At 38.6% G+C, this 14,943-nt stretch overlaps 1 protein-coding gene across 1 annotated transcript in view; it reads right to left on the reverse strand.

Moving 5' to 3' along the window:
- morc2 (MORC family CW-type zinc finger 2) overlaps positions 1 to 14,943 on the reverse strand; it is a 102,722-nt gene that overhangs the window by 50,801 nt on the left and 36,978 nt on the right. The window contains exons 3-8 of the mRNA XM_072247812.1: positions 14,643 to 14,677; positions 11,744 to 11,812; positions 9,630 to 9,720; positions 7,256 to 7,364; positions 6,700 to 6,859; positions 1,704 to 1,815 (exon numbers count right to left, since the gene is read on the reverse strand). Of these exons, the coding sequence (XP_072103913.1) occupies positions 1,704 to 1,815; positions 6,700 to 6,859; positions 7,256 to 7,364; positions 9,630 to 9,720; positions 11,744 to 11,812; positions 14,643 to 14,677 (576 nt within the window). The remainder of the gene's footprint in view (positions 1 to 1,703; positions 1,816 to 6,699; positions 6,860 to 7,255; positions 7,365 to 9,629; positions 9,721 to 11,743; positions 11,813 to 14,642; positions 14,678 to 14,943) is intronic.

Genomic DNA, 14,943 nt, shown 5'->3' on the forward strand with positions numbered 1-14,943 from the left:
AAAAAAGGCAACAGATTTACTAATTTTATTGTTTATCTATTTGAGGTACAGCACAGAATAGGCCCTTCAAGCTATGCCGCCCAATAATCCACGATTTAATTCCATCTTAATCACAGGACAATTTACAATGACCTGTCAATCAGTACGTCTTTGAACTGTAGGAGGGAATCCACGCGATGACAGGGAGAACGTACAAATTCCTTACAGCCAGCAGCAGGGATTGAACCCGAGTCACTGGTATTGCAAAGCATTGTGCTAACCACTATGCTACCATGCCACCTCAAACGTCAAAGTAACTTGCCAACTTTTATACTCAACACTGATAGCAAGCATGCCATATGCCTTCTTTGCAACTCTATCCACAGCACTGCCTCTTTCAAGGAGCCACGGGCGTACCTTAAAATCACACTTGTTCAGATTAAACTCCATCTGCTATTTCTCAAGCCCATATTTCCAAACGATCTATAGCCTGCTGTATCCTTTGACAATCTTCCACACTATCGATAACTCAGATCGTCTGCAAACTTACTAATGAATTGACTAAATTTTCATTAGTTTGTACACCACTGGTCATGAACCTCCTGTCAGGATAATGCCCTTCCAACACTACCCTCTGCTTTCTATGAGCAAGCCAATTTTCAAACTGAGTGCGCATCCCATGTGCTTTAATTTCTTCAATCAGCCTACCAGGAAGTTTGTTGAATGCTTTACTAAATCAATAGACAACATCCATTACACTAATTACCTTTATCACATCCTTAAAAAAAATCAGAGGTCTGTAAGATATGGCCTCCCATGCACAAAACCATATTCTTCCTAATAAGTCCATGATTTTTCAAGTACAAGTAAATCCTATCTCTAAGGATCTTCAATAAGTACCTTACCACTGATGCAAGGCTCGCTTGCTTATTATTTGCTGAATTATCCCTAATTCCCTTCTTAAACAAAAAAAGAACAATGGTATTTTCCAATCCTCTTATACAAGGATCTTAGGCCCAAGCACTCTCCCATCTCATTTCCCTCAACAAATTGGGATAAATCCCATCAGATTCTGGGGACATATCCTCCCTAATGCTCTTTAAGCACCCAGCACAACTTCCTCTTTGATATCAATAATGCTCTAGAATTTCAACATACTCCCTTCTCCGATCACAATTTAAATATTTTTTTGCTGAATCTGATTAGAAGTACATACTAGTACCTCACTCACCTCCAAAGTTAAGTTCTTGACAATGACCCTGAAGGACCTACTGTTTCCCTGGCTACTTGTTTTTAATGCTTTTCTCAAATGCCTTGGGACTGATTGATTGATTGATTTATTTAGAGTCAACAAGGAATAGGCTCTTCAAGCTTTATCGCCCAGCAGCCTGATTTAACCCTAGAAAAATCATGCGACAACTTTCAATGACCAATTAACCTACCGACTGGAAGGTCTTTGGACTGTGGGAAGAAACCAGAGCACCTGGAGTAAACCCACGCGGTCATGGGAAGAATGTACAAACTCCTTACAGCTATCGGCGGGAATTCTTAATTCAATTCAACAAGGACTTTTCATGGCTCCGTTAGCCTCCTTTAAGTTCTTTCAAACCATTTCATAGCAGGTTTCATTACTTAAGTCAAATAGCATCCAATTTATTATAAATTTTATTCATTGGAATTTTCCCCAAATAAATCATGTACATAGCCCCTTACTAATTACTTACACGCCTTCAAGTTGTGGTCCTGCCATTAAAATGTCAGTAGGATCAGAAGTAACATCCAATTCTGGTTCACCATCATCCATCAGTTTAAGGTTATAAACTATCACCAAAGTCCCTGCAAAGTATTCAAATAGTACAGAATGCAGTAGAGAATTGAATGCATATATATCACTGTAACATTCATCACAAACACTGAAGACATTCTAAGAGCTATTTTAGCTTCAATGATTCAATCATTATTTGTTTTAGTTTCCAAGTATATTCTAATACTATGTTCTCACATGCATCATATAACTTTAAAAATGAGTGAGCCAAGTGACCCTTCAAGGTGATCAGCTGCTCAATAATAGTCTTAAGTCATAGTCATACTTTATTAATCCCAGGGGAAATTGGTTTTCGCTACAGTTGCTCCATAAATAGTTAAATAGTAATATGTAAATTATGCCAGTAAATTATGAAATAAGTTCAGGACCAGCCTATTGGCTCAGGGTGTCTGACCCTGAGTTGTAAAATTTGATGGCCACAGGCAGGAATGACTTCCTATGACGCTCAGTGTTGCATCTCGGTGGAATGAGTCTCCGGCTGAGTGTACTCCTGTGCCCACCCAGTACATTATGTAGTGGATGGGAGACTTTGACCAAGATGGCATGCAACTTAGACAGCATCCTCTTTTCAGACACCACCGTGAGAGACTCTAGTTCCATCCCCACAACATCACTGGCCTTACGAATGAGTTTGTTGATTCTGTTGGTGTCTGCCACCCTCAGCCTGCTGCCCCAGCACACAACAGCAAACATGATAGCACTGCCACCACAGACTGGTAGAACATCCTCAGCATTGTCTGGCAGATGCTAAAGGACCTCAGTCTCCTCAGGAAATAGAGACGGCTCTGACCCTTCTTGTAGACAGCCTCAGTGTTCTTTGAACAGTCCAGTTTATTGTCAATTTGTATCCCCAGGTGTTTGTAATCCTCCACCATGTCCACACTGATCCCCTGGATGGAAACAGGGGTCACTGGTACCTTAGCTCTCCTCAGGTCTACCACCAGCAACTTAGTCTTTTTCACATTAAGCTGCAGATAATTCTGCTCACACCATGTGACAAAGTTTCCTACCGTAGTTTATAGATTACCAGCAATCCTATGCCTCAACCCTCTTTCATATTTTTCTCATGTTAAAAGGGGAGGTTATTCAACTCATCAAGTCTATGCCATTCTCACAGGTGCGTTATCAATTCATGCATCATTTACTTCTCTATTGCCCACTTCTCTTGTGCTCAGCTCATCATCTCCTGATTCACCTACTACCGAACCACAGTCAGGAAAGGTTAAAATAGTCAATTAACCTATCAACCAGCTTCTCTTTATCATGTGGAAGGAAACCTGAGAACCAGGGGGAAATCCAGAGTCATAGAAAGAAGGTGCAAACTCCATACAGCGCTGCCCAGAGTCAAACTCAAGCAGAGTGAAGTCAAGCCCAGTTTGCTGGAACTATGAGGCAAGTTGATGTGTCATTCTCCCACCCAAACCCAGTGTTCAAAAATATACCAATCACAACCTTTAATATATTCAAATGGCTATGCATTCGCATCCACGACTTCAAACATTTAAAACTCTCCTTCTTTTCCCAGGCTTAATTGATTTATCCTTCATCCTAGGATTTACCTCAAAGTTCCAGACCCTCCAGCTAGAGAAAACCAGTCTTACATCTACCGTCAATCTTAAAATAGACACCTACGTCACAATGAAATCAACTCTCATTACTCTTAGCTCCAAATCAACTTAGGTCAGAGTTATTTCCCTTCATTCAAACTCTCAATCCAGTATCAATCAACACTCCTCTGACTCCAATAAAGGTATATTCCTTAAATATGAAGACTTAAAGAGTATACTGCACACCTGAGCTCAGTATTATCTCAGAAAAACATCCTTGATCTCATACAGTCCATGCCTGAATACTGTCTACATTCTGTTCTATGTTGCCTGGGGCTACTTCATTTGCTGAGAAATTCTATGTCCATTTCCATTCTGTTCTGAATGGACTTGAACACTGTGCAAACATCTCTATATGTACTGGGGGGACACAACTGAAGACGATTGTGCCTCCCCTGACAAATTCCTGCAGCATTGTCTTACTCTTACTAATTGTGGCAGGGCATGTTGTTGTTGTTGCTGCTGATAATGGTTCACAGAGGTTCAGGGACTCCCAGTTCGGTGCTGCCAGATCTGTTTGAAGTCTATCCTACGACAATGGGGGATGTTCTCAGCTTTTTGTGCCACAGAGACTGCGCAGTGATCACTCCACCAGCATTTAATAGACAGATGCATCTGCCAGAGTGGACAAGGTTTAGCCATATTGTTCTTTAATAACTACCTCCATAGACCTAATCTGGGAACTCTGCTCTTCAGTCCACAGCCAGCTTACTCGATGGTGATGCTACCGACCCATTCTTGATGATAATATTGAAGTGCCCGAACCTAAGAGTACACTCTATGTCATTGCTACAATCAATGCTTCTTCCACATGTTGTTCACAATGGAGAAGTACTGATTCATCAGTTGAGGGAGGACAGTGGGTAGAAAACAAAAGGAGATTTAATTGCAAAAACAAATTGCTGGAAGAAGTCAGTGGGTCATGAAGCATCTGTGCAAGAGAAGAACATTTGTTAATGTTTCGGATGAGACTCTGCATCCAGAATGGGGCTCGTGACTGACATGATTCCATGGCACTTCATAGAGGTAGAGCCATATGTTGAGGACTCATTTGTTGCTGCTTTCTAAAATTTTCCTCCACCGTAAAGTTTTTATTTTCCCTGTCAAAATTATATTAATTTAATTCATACCATTGTCCACTTAAGCACACCAATCAAAGCAAGTTTTTGAAGTAAATAGTCAAATACAAATTCAATGTATTTCTTCAGTTTTATATTTGATACCTTTAGATACAAAGCTAAAAGTGCTGTGTACATAATGAGCTACCTCCATTAAATGTCTGTGTAGCTCAACATGAACTTTCCTTCTTTAAAACCACCTATTTCCTTCTATTATCCTTCCAGAACATTTGATGGCTCTGGGCCTGTATTCACTGGAATTCAGAAGGATGAGGGGGGAAATCTCATTGACACCTATCAAATGCTGAAATGCTCCGATATGGATGTGGAGAGGATGTTTCCTATGCTGGGGGAGACCTAAACCAGAGGATACAGCCCCAGAATAGAGGGAAGTCCATTCAGAGCAGAGATGAAAAGCAATTTCTGGTGCAATTCACTGCCACAGGCAGCTGTGAAGGAAAAGTAACTGGGAATAATACTTAAGGCACAGGTTGATAGATTCTTGATTAGTCAGGGCATGAGGGATACAGGGAGAAGGCAAGAGACTGGGGCCGAGAAGAAAATGGATCATTCATGATGAAATAGCAGAGCCGGCTCGATGGGCCAAATGGCTAGTTCTGCTGCTATACCTTATGGTCTTTCGGAATATATTTCTTCAGTTTTCTGTTCAAGAGCACCTTCCAATACTAGCCTACATTTGTAGTATTAAATGTTCTTCTGAACCTGCCTCCAAACTGCTGTTGCCTCTCTATTACCAATAACCATCCCACCTCACCCTCAAAAATAGATATCCCTTTGCACTTCATACTTTTTCACTGCCACATGCTTGGGTATCTCCTTATTACATTTAACTCCAGGAAACTTTTTTTAAAATTACCAGGCTCTTTTTTTTAAAAAAAAAAGACCCCACCAACATCATAGAAATGTGAGGCTAATAAGTAGAAAATATAAATGACTTTTCCCCACCAAGGTAAGTAATTTGAGCGTTCTTGACCATTAGGAATGAAAGGACTAATGTACAAGAAGTGTTTTATGGTTCTAGTTCTGAACTTGCAGGAGCTTAGAAGAAAGAGAGGAGATCTCATTGAAATCTGTTAAATATTGAAAGGCCTAAACAGAGTGGATGTGGAGAGGATGTTTCCTATGGTAGGGGGCGGGGGGGGGGGGTCTAGGACCAGAGGGCACTGCCTCAGAATAGAAGGACATCCCTTTAGAACAGAGATGAGGAGGAATCTCTTTATCTGGAGTGTGGTGAATCTCTAGAATTCATTGCCACAGCAGCTATGGAGGCCAAGTCATTGGGTGCATTTACAATGGAGGTTAATAAGCTCTTAATTAATAAGGACATCAAAAGTTATGGGGAGAAGGCAAGTGAACGGGGCTAAAAGGGAAATGGAATGGCGGAGTAGACTTGCTGGACCAAATGGCCTAATCCTGCTCCCAAGTTTTATTATATCCAAGGTAACTTGTATCAGAATCTTCAACCATTCTGTTATTCACCTCCCTATCTCTACATTTTAATGACACCATCAATATACAGGGGTAAATTTCTACATTCACACTGCCATCTCTTTGCATATCATGTGCTTTTGGAACATTTTTTTAAAAAGCATTTTGTTCTGATTGAGCCAGAAGTTCTTACAGTGAAAAATGGGAAATAACAAAAGCCATTGTTTTTAAACCAATACCATAAGAAGCTGCATGCCCACGAGCAATTCCATAGTTTTTCATGCTCGCTCTCCGCTATGGCCCTATCTGACTTTGAAATGAGCTTACAAGCTCATGTCTACTCATTAAGTTGCACCCATTTCCAGACCCAAAACTTGGCTTAACAAATTCTGTAATTGCTAAATCCAACACCCAATTATTTGTGAACACTAGTTTTGACCATTCTAATGTACTTACTGTCAGCTTTTAATCCTCCACTGTGCAGAAACCAACATATCAATTTCACCTCCTGTCAACTGTAAACCAGCCCCATTTCCCAGCCCATCAGCACCAGAGGCTTTGCATTCTCATTCTATTCCAATAACTCAAAGTTACTACCTTTAACTTTGACCCCACTTCCTGCCTGAAGTTCATAACTACATCTATAAAGTATTTTGGGCATACTACGCTTTAAAAAATAAAGCTCTATAATTGTTGATAGTGAATATAAAAATGCCCTTACCATTATTTTCTTTGATTTTATCAAACTGTTCCATCACCTCTGACTCAGACTTGAATGGTGAATATTTGTAGATAAGTTCTGTTTCAATGGCAAATTTCTCAGGATTATCAGTCATGGGCTCTCTTGTTTTGGAATTCCATGTAGGAAGTGGAACAATCACCTATTTTGCCCCCCAAACAAAAAGAACACACAATTAAAATGAAGAAACCATGGTTACTGCATTCGAGCCGCCACCACCACCCAGTTCTATACATGTGGGCCATAACTCAGCAGATATGAAGGATTTCCTTTTTAGATGACATATAATTGAGGAAAACCTCTGAGATTCCTTCCAATGTTATTCTGTCTCACTCTAGCTGACAGTAGCCATATTAAAACTGTTCTCAGCCCCACAAATTGGAGGCAGGGAAAAAAATGTAGCAACATGGAAAACAAGTCAAAACAGCTGAGTCACCTGACAGCATTACTAATTGGATTAAGTAACTCATGAAGGGTGGGGGAAACAAAGTGCACTGTAAAATTTATAGAATAACTTTAACTCAAAGGAGAAACCAACCTCATCAATCCCTTCCTCTTCATGAAATGTTCGCGAAAGGAAAACACAGGACATGGTATCCTCTTTCTTTGTGAATAAAATAAAGTCTCTGCCTATTCGCATTGAGCCACTGAAGAGGATGAAAACAAAATATTGACAGTTTACAGAAGTTCAAAATTACTTTCTTACCTACCTAATAATTTTAATGTGCATTATTAAATTATCCTCTCAAAGTTGTTGCTACATAATTTATGTTAGAATTACTGACTTCTTATACACCTTGTGAACTGTTCACACAATAAAAGATCTGTGGTTTATCATAATGAACATCTGGAGGAAATTCAAACAATAGATTTATACCTTACTTTACCGTCGCTTTGCCAACATGTATAACTGTACGAAAGCCATAGCAGCCACTATATTCTGATCTTTCACGTATGTCAACTGAGTCGCTACTCAAATATAGTTTTCCCATCGTGGAACATATTCTAATGACACCCTATGGCATAAATGAAAGATAACTAAAGAAATCCCTTTATAACTCACTCCTCTGCATCTAATATTTTAATTTTATCAACATTTTAAAGGTTCAATTCTTTTACGTAATTATCTCCAATGTCTCTGTAATATTCCTGATCTCTGGGCCTACCAGTGTTACATTAATTATGCTTCCCTCAACTCTAGATTTTAATTTCCACGCTGTTGCCATATAAATGGAGCAAATGTTATCTACACCATTTATATCAATTAGATATAATGACTATAATTAACATTCTAATCTAACTTTCGCAAGAAACTGTGTGGTTCTAGAGTTGAAAGCACTCCATAATGGCACTAAACTGAGAACTCTAGCAACAAGCAAAAATCCCAAATGCAGTTTTGTCATGGTGAATTCTTATTTCAATATGATAATATTTCCAAAATGATTTTATTCATCCTTAGTGCAAAAATCAAAAGGAATGACATCAAATTATCCATGGCACATCTAGCTTGTCAATTTTATCTTCAAATTCTTCCTTGGTCTTGTTCATCTTTTTACTACAACATCCTACAGCTTTGTAAGCTCTATATGTACCATTCACTGTCTGTCTGTCTGGGTACCACATCCGATGCGGACTTTGGTGACCATGGTTTTCCATATAGAACTATCCTTCGTTTTTTGGATGACTTCCATGTCCTCGACGTGTAGCCACCTGGCTAGGCTTTTGATGTACATAAGCCGAGGTCTTCCTCTAGGTTTGCTTCCCTCAATCTTTCCAGAGAGTATGAGTTTTTCTAGTTCATCTTTCTGCATGATGTGTCCTAGGAATCTGAGTTGTCTTTCTCTTATTGTTGGTATGAGTGATCAAACTGCTTGGGCTCTTCTGAGAATTTCTTCATTTGATATGTGTGTGGTCCATGATATTTTTAACATTCTCCTGTAGAACCATAATTCAGCTGCTTCTAGTCTCTTTTCCATTGCTGGAGAAATGGTCCAGCATTCACTTCCATAAGTCAGGATAGAATAAATGTAACACTGCAGTATTCTGTTTTTAGTGTGCATGCTCATCTTTCTGTCTGTTAATACAGTCTTCATTTTTTGGAAAACTTCTTTCGCCATTCCTATTCTGTATTTGATATCTGTGTCGCACCTGCCATTATTTGTTATTAGGCTGCCAAGATATTTGAATTTGTTGACTTATTTGATGTTTGTATTTCTGATCTTGATCACACATTGTGGGATGTTTGTCTTTCTGCAGATGACCATGCTTTACTATTACCATTACCATTCACTATTTTATAGCTCTTTTTGGATCGTATTACCTTTACACAGCTACCAATGATACGGCCCTCAGCTACTCGGACCCTTGTTCATTAAAGTGCTGATTTTTTTCTCACCACTTCAATCCTTTGTTTAAACCACGGGTTCCCAACCTTTTTTAAGGCATGGATCAATACCATTAAGCAAGGGGTCCACAGACCCCAGGCTTGGAATTTTGGTTTAAACTGAGATTGCATCACTCTTCTCACAATGCAATTCCACAGATGGCCATTTATTATATAATACAGTACATTAACTTCTATCTGTACAGTAGATTTGCTGCACTTTTGCAAATTTGAGGTTTACAATTGCAAAATTTCTGAAAATTTTCATATCAATTGCTGAAACCAACACCAGCAAACTTTATCAAAGTTTTTAGGAAAAATCTTGCTTTAAAACATTTATCTTTCCCATTACTTCAGTATTTCTAAAACAGTGTAAAGCTAAAAATGGGTATTAATCCTGTAAAATTACTTCCCCTGCAGGTAGCATTATTCATTTATAAATTACCCCAAGAAAATTTCAGCAATGTTTTGCTGTGGACAGTTAATTTAAGAAAAGGAGACAAATCTGACTGAAATTGGAAAAACTTACGACTTGAGCCCATTTCCATACTGCCCAATCTGAGTGGATTCTGGGGTTCTTTTGGCAGACTTTCCAAACTGGATCACACTGGCAGCTTCATCTGTTGGGGAGGAAGTTAAGTTAAAGTCCTTTGTGAAAAAAAAACCTGCCAAATATTTACTTCATACTGTATAATAAATCTCTGTCTTGACTCAGCACTTAAAAGAACAGTACCACCAGATTCAAAACAGTCAGAAGGCAACAAGTTGCAAGGGTAAGGAATACACACTGAATAGAGTGCAAGCACTACCAGCTACAATTTGCATATGCTTTTATAACCAAATCCAAGTAATTGCAATGCAATGTCTTGCAGAGCAGGATGCTTACATATGCATTTTCTCATCATTCACCAAAATTTGCCATGCCATCACAAAATCACCAGGGCTTACCCAAGTAGTAAGGGACATCAATCAGGAAAGCCTTACTACTTAGAGGCAGAAACTGTCAGGTGTGATGTCAAATGTCAGTAGTCTGGAGATAACCTTAACCAAAGAAACAATTAAAACTTGTACACTGCTGCAGCTCGACAACCAGGCAGACTAAAGCCAGCAGCAGCACAGAACATTCATTAAATCAAAATACACAAAATGAAAACCAAGATGCAACTGAATAGATTAACTGATTTACTGTACATCATTATTTGTCCATCACTTTCAAAGCAGCAATTCAGGGGTCCCTCAAACTCCAGAGGGATTTTTTTTTTTTGCATTAATTCTTCTACAAATTCCATGTGTCGTTTCTGAGGAGGAAGACCTTAATGTTTATGATCCATTTTAGCAAACTCTAAATTTTACATATAAGCCTGAATTCTGATAAATTGTTAATTGGAAAATGGCACAAATTGTGACTTTACAACTCTACAGATATCATCTGCCTCTCAAATGAAATGTAAGGAGCTATGATAATACTTTGAAAAGAGATTTATTCTATGATATCTACCCAATTTTTATCCTTAATCAATATTTGTTGAAAGAAAATTGTGCTCATTACATCGCTATATTTGGAAGCTCGCTATGCACCTATTGACTGGCATATTTCTTATAAAAAATAATTCTGCTTTAAAAAATATTCTTGAGTTTTGAAACACTTTGCAAAGCCTTTGGATTCAATAAAAACACTGCATAAATGCAAACATCATTTCACATTATAAGCCCAAAAAGATATTTGCTTAATTTCTGCCCATAAAATTCAATGACTGAAATCATAATTTTAAAAAAATAATTCTATCTGGTGACGATACTTAAAAAAGTTTGCCAGCAATACTAAATGGAAGTCTGTTCTTTGTGTGTCAACATGTCAGATAATCCTGATAGTATTTTTATTTAATAATGATTTCAAAATAAGCTATTGGCCACAACACTGGGAATAATTCCCACATTGCTCATCAAAACAGTGCCATGGATTGTTTACATCCACCAAACAAAGATGAGACCTCAGTTCAATGCCTCCCTGAAAGATACCTTTCAGAGAGTGACACACGAGCACCACTTTGTAGTGGGTCATGACATAGCAAAGGAGCTTCCAAATGCAAGCCTATTGGACTGGTACAACTAATGTTTGGTTTTGTTGGGATGAGAAAACTATGAAAAATAATCAAAACCCTGAGTAACTAATGTAAAAAAAATCTGATTTCACAGACAACAGATTAGTTGCTGTTGTGCTAAAAAATTAAAATAGTAATTGCTGCAGCAAAAGAAATCTCAGACTAATGTGACTCCACGAGGTTAATAGTTTATCACCTTGTTTTAACTAAGACCAATGCCCGATACAAATTGGTCTGTTTAATATTGGCCTTTTTCCACAAGTTATATTAGATCCATGAAATTGAAATCACACCTGGTAGCTTGCTTTTGAACAGCAATGAATTTTCTTTTTCCATACAAGTCCTCAGCTTAACTGTACTACTGACATACACAACATGCCCGAGCAGAACGGTCAATATCACCCTGGTAAAAGTACATTATTGCAAACAGTACATTTCCAACGCTATCATTTACAACTACGTATTTTGAAAGTGACTCATTACTCTATAATATGCTTCTGTAAAACATCTGTGCCCATCTTGAAATATCACATTTACTTACTGCAATCCATCCCAGTTCCATCGTCCAAAAAGCATAACATGAATCCTCCTCGCAAATCTACATTCCTTACTAGAAATAAGCAAGTAATTTTAGTTGACAGCACAAAAGAGAAAAAAAGCATATATAAATAAATTCATCAATTTAGCTTAGGGTGACAATATGAAGCAATCATATGCCAGATGCAGCATGGATAGAGGCAAATAAAGCTCCTGCTACACATTATGAGAGTTGCAAGTTCACACAGGACACCATCGCTTAGTGGCACTGTCAATTTAGTGCAATAATTGACAAGCTACAGGTAGTTAACATAAATGAGCCTTCAGCCTCTAGAAACCAAAGGAGACAGCTCTTTTTCTAATTTATTGTAGTGGAAACAAGAATTAAGTGTTCTTAGCAACCTAAGGACACTGCAGCCTTTTGTCCAACCCTTGATCCAAATTATTTTTACCAAGTAGAACTGTTTAACATATAACAAATACTTGTACTTTTATGATTATTTTCTTTAATTCGGTGTGCTCATGTAGCAAGAACAAAAAGTCGAATAATAAAGTAAATAAAATCCAGCACAAAGCTACTGATTCCACTTTTCAGTGCTGCTGGAATATTCATGCAATAGAGTAGCCAAGGGCAAGGTGTCGATCATTACCAACCAATCTTCAATATTAAAAATAGGTACCCAATTGTGGGCTTTCTTTTCAGAATCATTAGCCCACATTGGAGATTTGCATCAGCAAGCCATTTTCAGAAGCGAAAAGTAGTAAAATTCTAATAGCTACCTGAAACAAAACTGTGCTTAGCAGATTTCTAAATAAAAAGAAAATACAAAAACCTGAGGCACAAAGGGACTTGGGAGTCCTTGTGCAAGATTCCCTAAAGGTGAATTTGCAGGTTGAGTCTGTGGTGAGGAAGACAAATGCAATATTAGCATTCATTTGAAGAGGACTGGAATATAAAAGCAAGGATATAATGTTGAGATTTTAATAAAGCATTGGTGAGGCCTCACTTGGAGTACTGTGAGCAGTTTTGGGCCCCTCAACTTAGAAGGTGCTGAAACTGGAGAGGGTGCAAAGAAGGTTCACACAAATGATTCCAGGATTGTACAGCTTGCATATGATGAGTGCATGATGAATCTGGGCTTGTATTCACTGGAATTTAGAAGAATGAGGGGTGATTGAATGGTGTAGAGCCTTGATAGAGTGCATGTGGTGGGAATGTTTCCTATGGTGGGAGAGTGTACAACCAGAGGACACAGTCTCAGAATAGAGAGGTGTCCTTTTAGAATGGAGATAAGGAGGAATTTCTTTAGCAAGAGTGGTGAATCTGTGGAACTCTTTGCCACACGCACCTATGGAGGTCAAATCTTCATGTAAGGCAGAGGTTGACAGATTTTTGATTGGTCAGGGCATGAAGGGATACGGTCAGAAGGCAAGCGATTGGAGCTGAGAGGAAAAAGGGATCAGCCATGATGAAATGGCAGGGCAGCCTCAACGGACCAAACGGCCTAACTTTTGCTACTATGTCTTATGGTCAAAAAAAAGTTGTGTTCTCACCCTTTTCTTTCCCAACATAAGATTGCGAGTCAAAGAGATGCAGCACAGAAACAAGCTCTGTAACCCTGTACCAACCACCAACTATTTATACTAATCTCACATTAATCCCCTTTGATTTTATTACCTCCATACTTCATCACTTCCCTAAGGTTGTATCACTTGTGTACACACCTCAGGCAATTTACAGTGTTAACTACCGACCAACCTGCATGTCCTTGGGACATGGTGGGAGGGGATGGGGGGAGGAGGAGAGAACCGGAATTGGCTGTGGAAACCCATGCAGTCAAAGGGAGAACTTGCAAGCTCCGCAGAGACGAAGAACCAAGTTCAGGATGAATCCTGGTGTTGTGAGGAAATAGGTCCACCAGTCACACTACTACACCCCTGCCAGTGGTCATATAAGTTATGCTACCACTTAGCAAGAAACCAAAAAAAAAATCAAGGTTCAAAGTAAATTTTCCCTACACCAAGATCCTTAAACAGAAAATTCTACTAGAATTAGTGAATAAAGCCCAGTCTATCATGGTAAAATCCCCTCACCATTGAGCACATCTACATAAAACGCTGTCGCAGGAAAGCAGCTTCATCGGGGACCTCAAGCACTCCGAACATGCTCTTTTTTTGCTGCTGCCATCAGGAAGAAGGTAAATAGCCTTAGGACTATTAGCATCTGGTTGAGGAACAGTTATTACCCTTCAACTATTAGGCTCTTAAACCAAAGGGGATAACTTCACTTGCCCCCATCATTAAAATGCTCCCACTTCCAATGGATTCACTTTCAAGGACTTTTCATCTGATGTCCTCAATATTTATTGCTTATTTATATTACTGTTTCTTCTTCTTGCATTTGCACAGTTTGTTGTCTTCTGCACTCTAGTTGAATGCCCTAGACCAGCAGTCATTCATTGATTCTGTTAAAGTTACTATTCTATACATTTGTTGAGTATGCCCACAAGAAAATGAATCTCAGGGTTGTATATGATGACATACAAGTACTTTGATAATAAAATTTACTTCAAACTTTATGAATTTGGTGTGTTTTTTTCAGTGCCATCAAGGCTAATCCAAATGAAATTTCCTGCCTGACTGCATGGGTTGTAGACCTGTTCCCAAGCATTTGTCAAATTCATCTACCAGTTCAAGGGTTGGATAGCAGCCTAGAATGAAGAGCTAACCAATTTTTCTTTCCTGTCATATTAACGTCATTTTAATGGAAATCTGTAGATACCACTCAGGGGCAGATGGGTGCGAACTTCCAACAATATTCTGTGACAAAAGCGGGACTTATTTTTTTTAAAACATGTAACCAGCCTATTTAAATGGACAGAAGTGGTTAAACCTCCACTTACCTGTATAGATGTCCACTCTTGTAGCAGCTGCATCTCTGCAAAATTTAATGAAGGGATTGAAATTTGAGAGATGAAAGATTAAGGGCATTTGCACCCAAACTATAAAAAGGTTAATTTTTTCAGAAAGCCTTTTAAAACACTGAATCTTGTTGCAGTTTGAGTAGCATAAATTTAAGAATTTAATCTCAATTAAACTGCAAATCAGATGTTAAGAGTTACGATAGCTAAAGGGCTCAAGTATTTAACAATATATTTTAACCCCAATTATGTGTTCAATTCAAAGCTGAGGTACAAAACTATC

This window comes from Mobula birostris, chromosome 31, assembly GCF_030028105.1.
Source record: "Mobula birostris isolate sMobBir1 chromosome 31, sMobBir1.hap1, whole genome shotgun sequence".
In the NCBI taxonomy this organism is placed as follows: Eukaryota; Metazoa; Chordata; class Chondrichthyes; order Myliobatiformes; family Myliobatidae; genus Mobula; species Mobula birostris.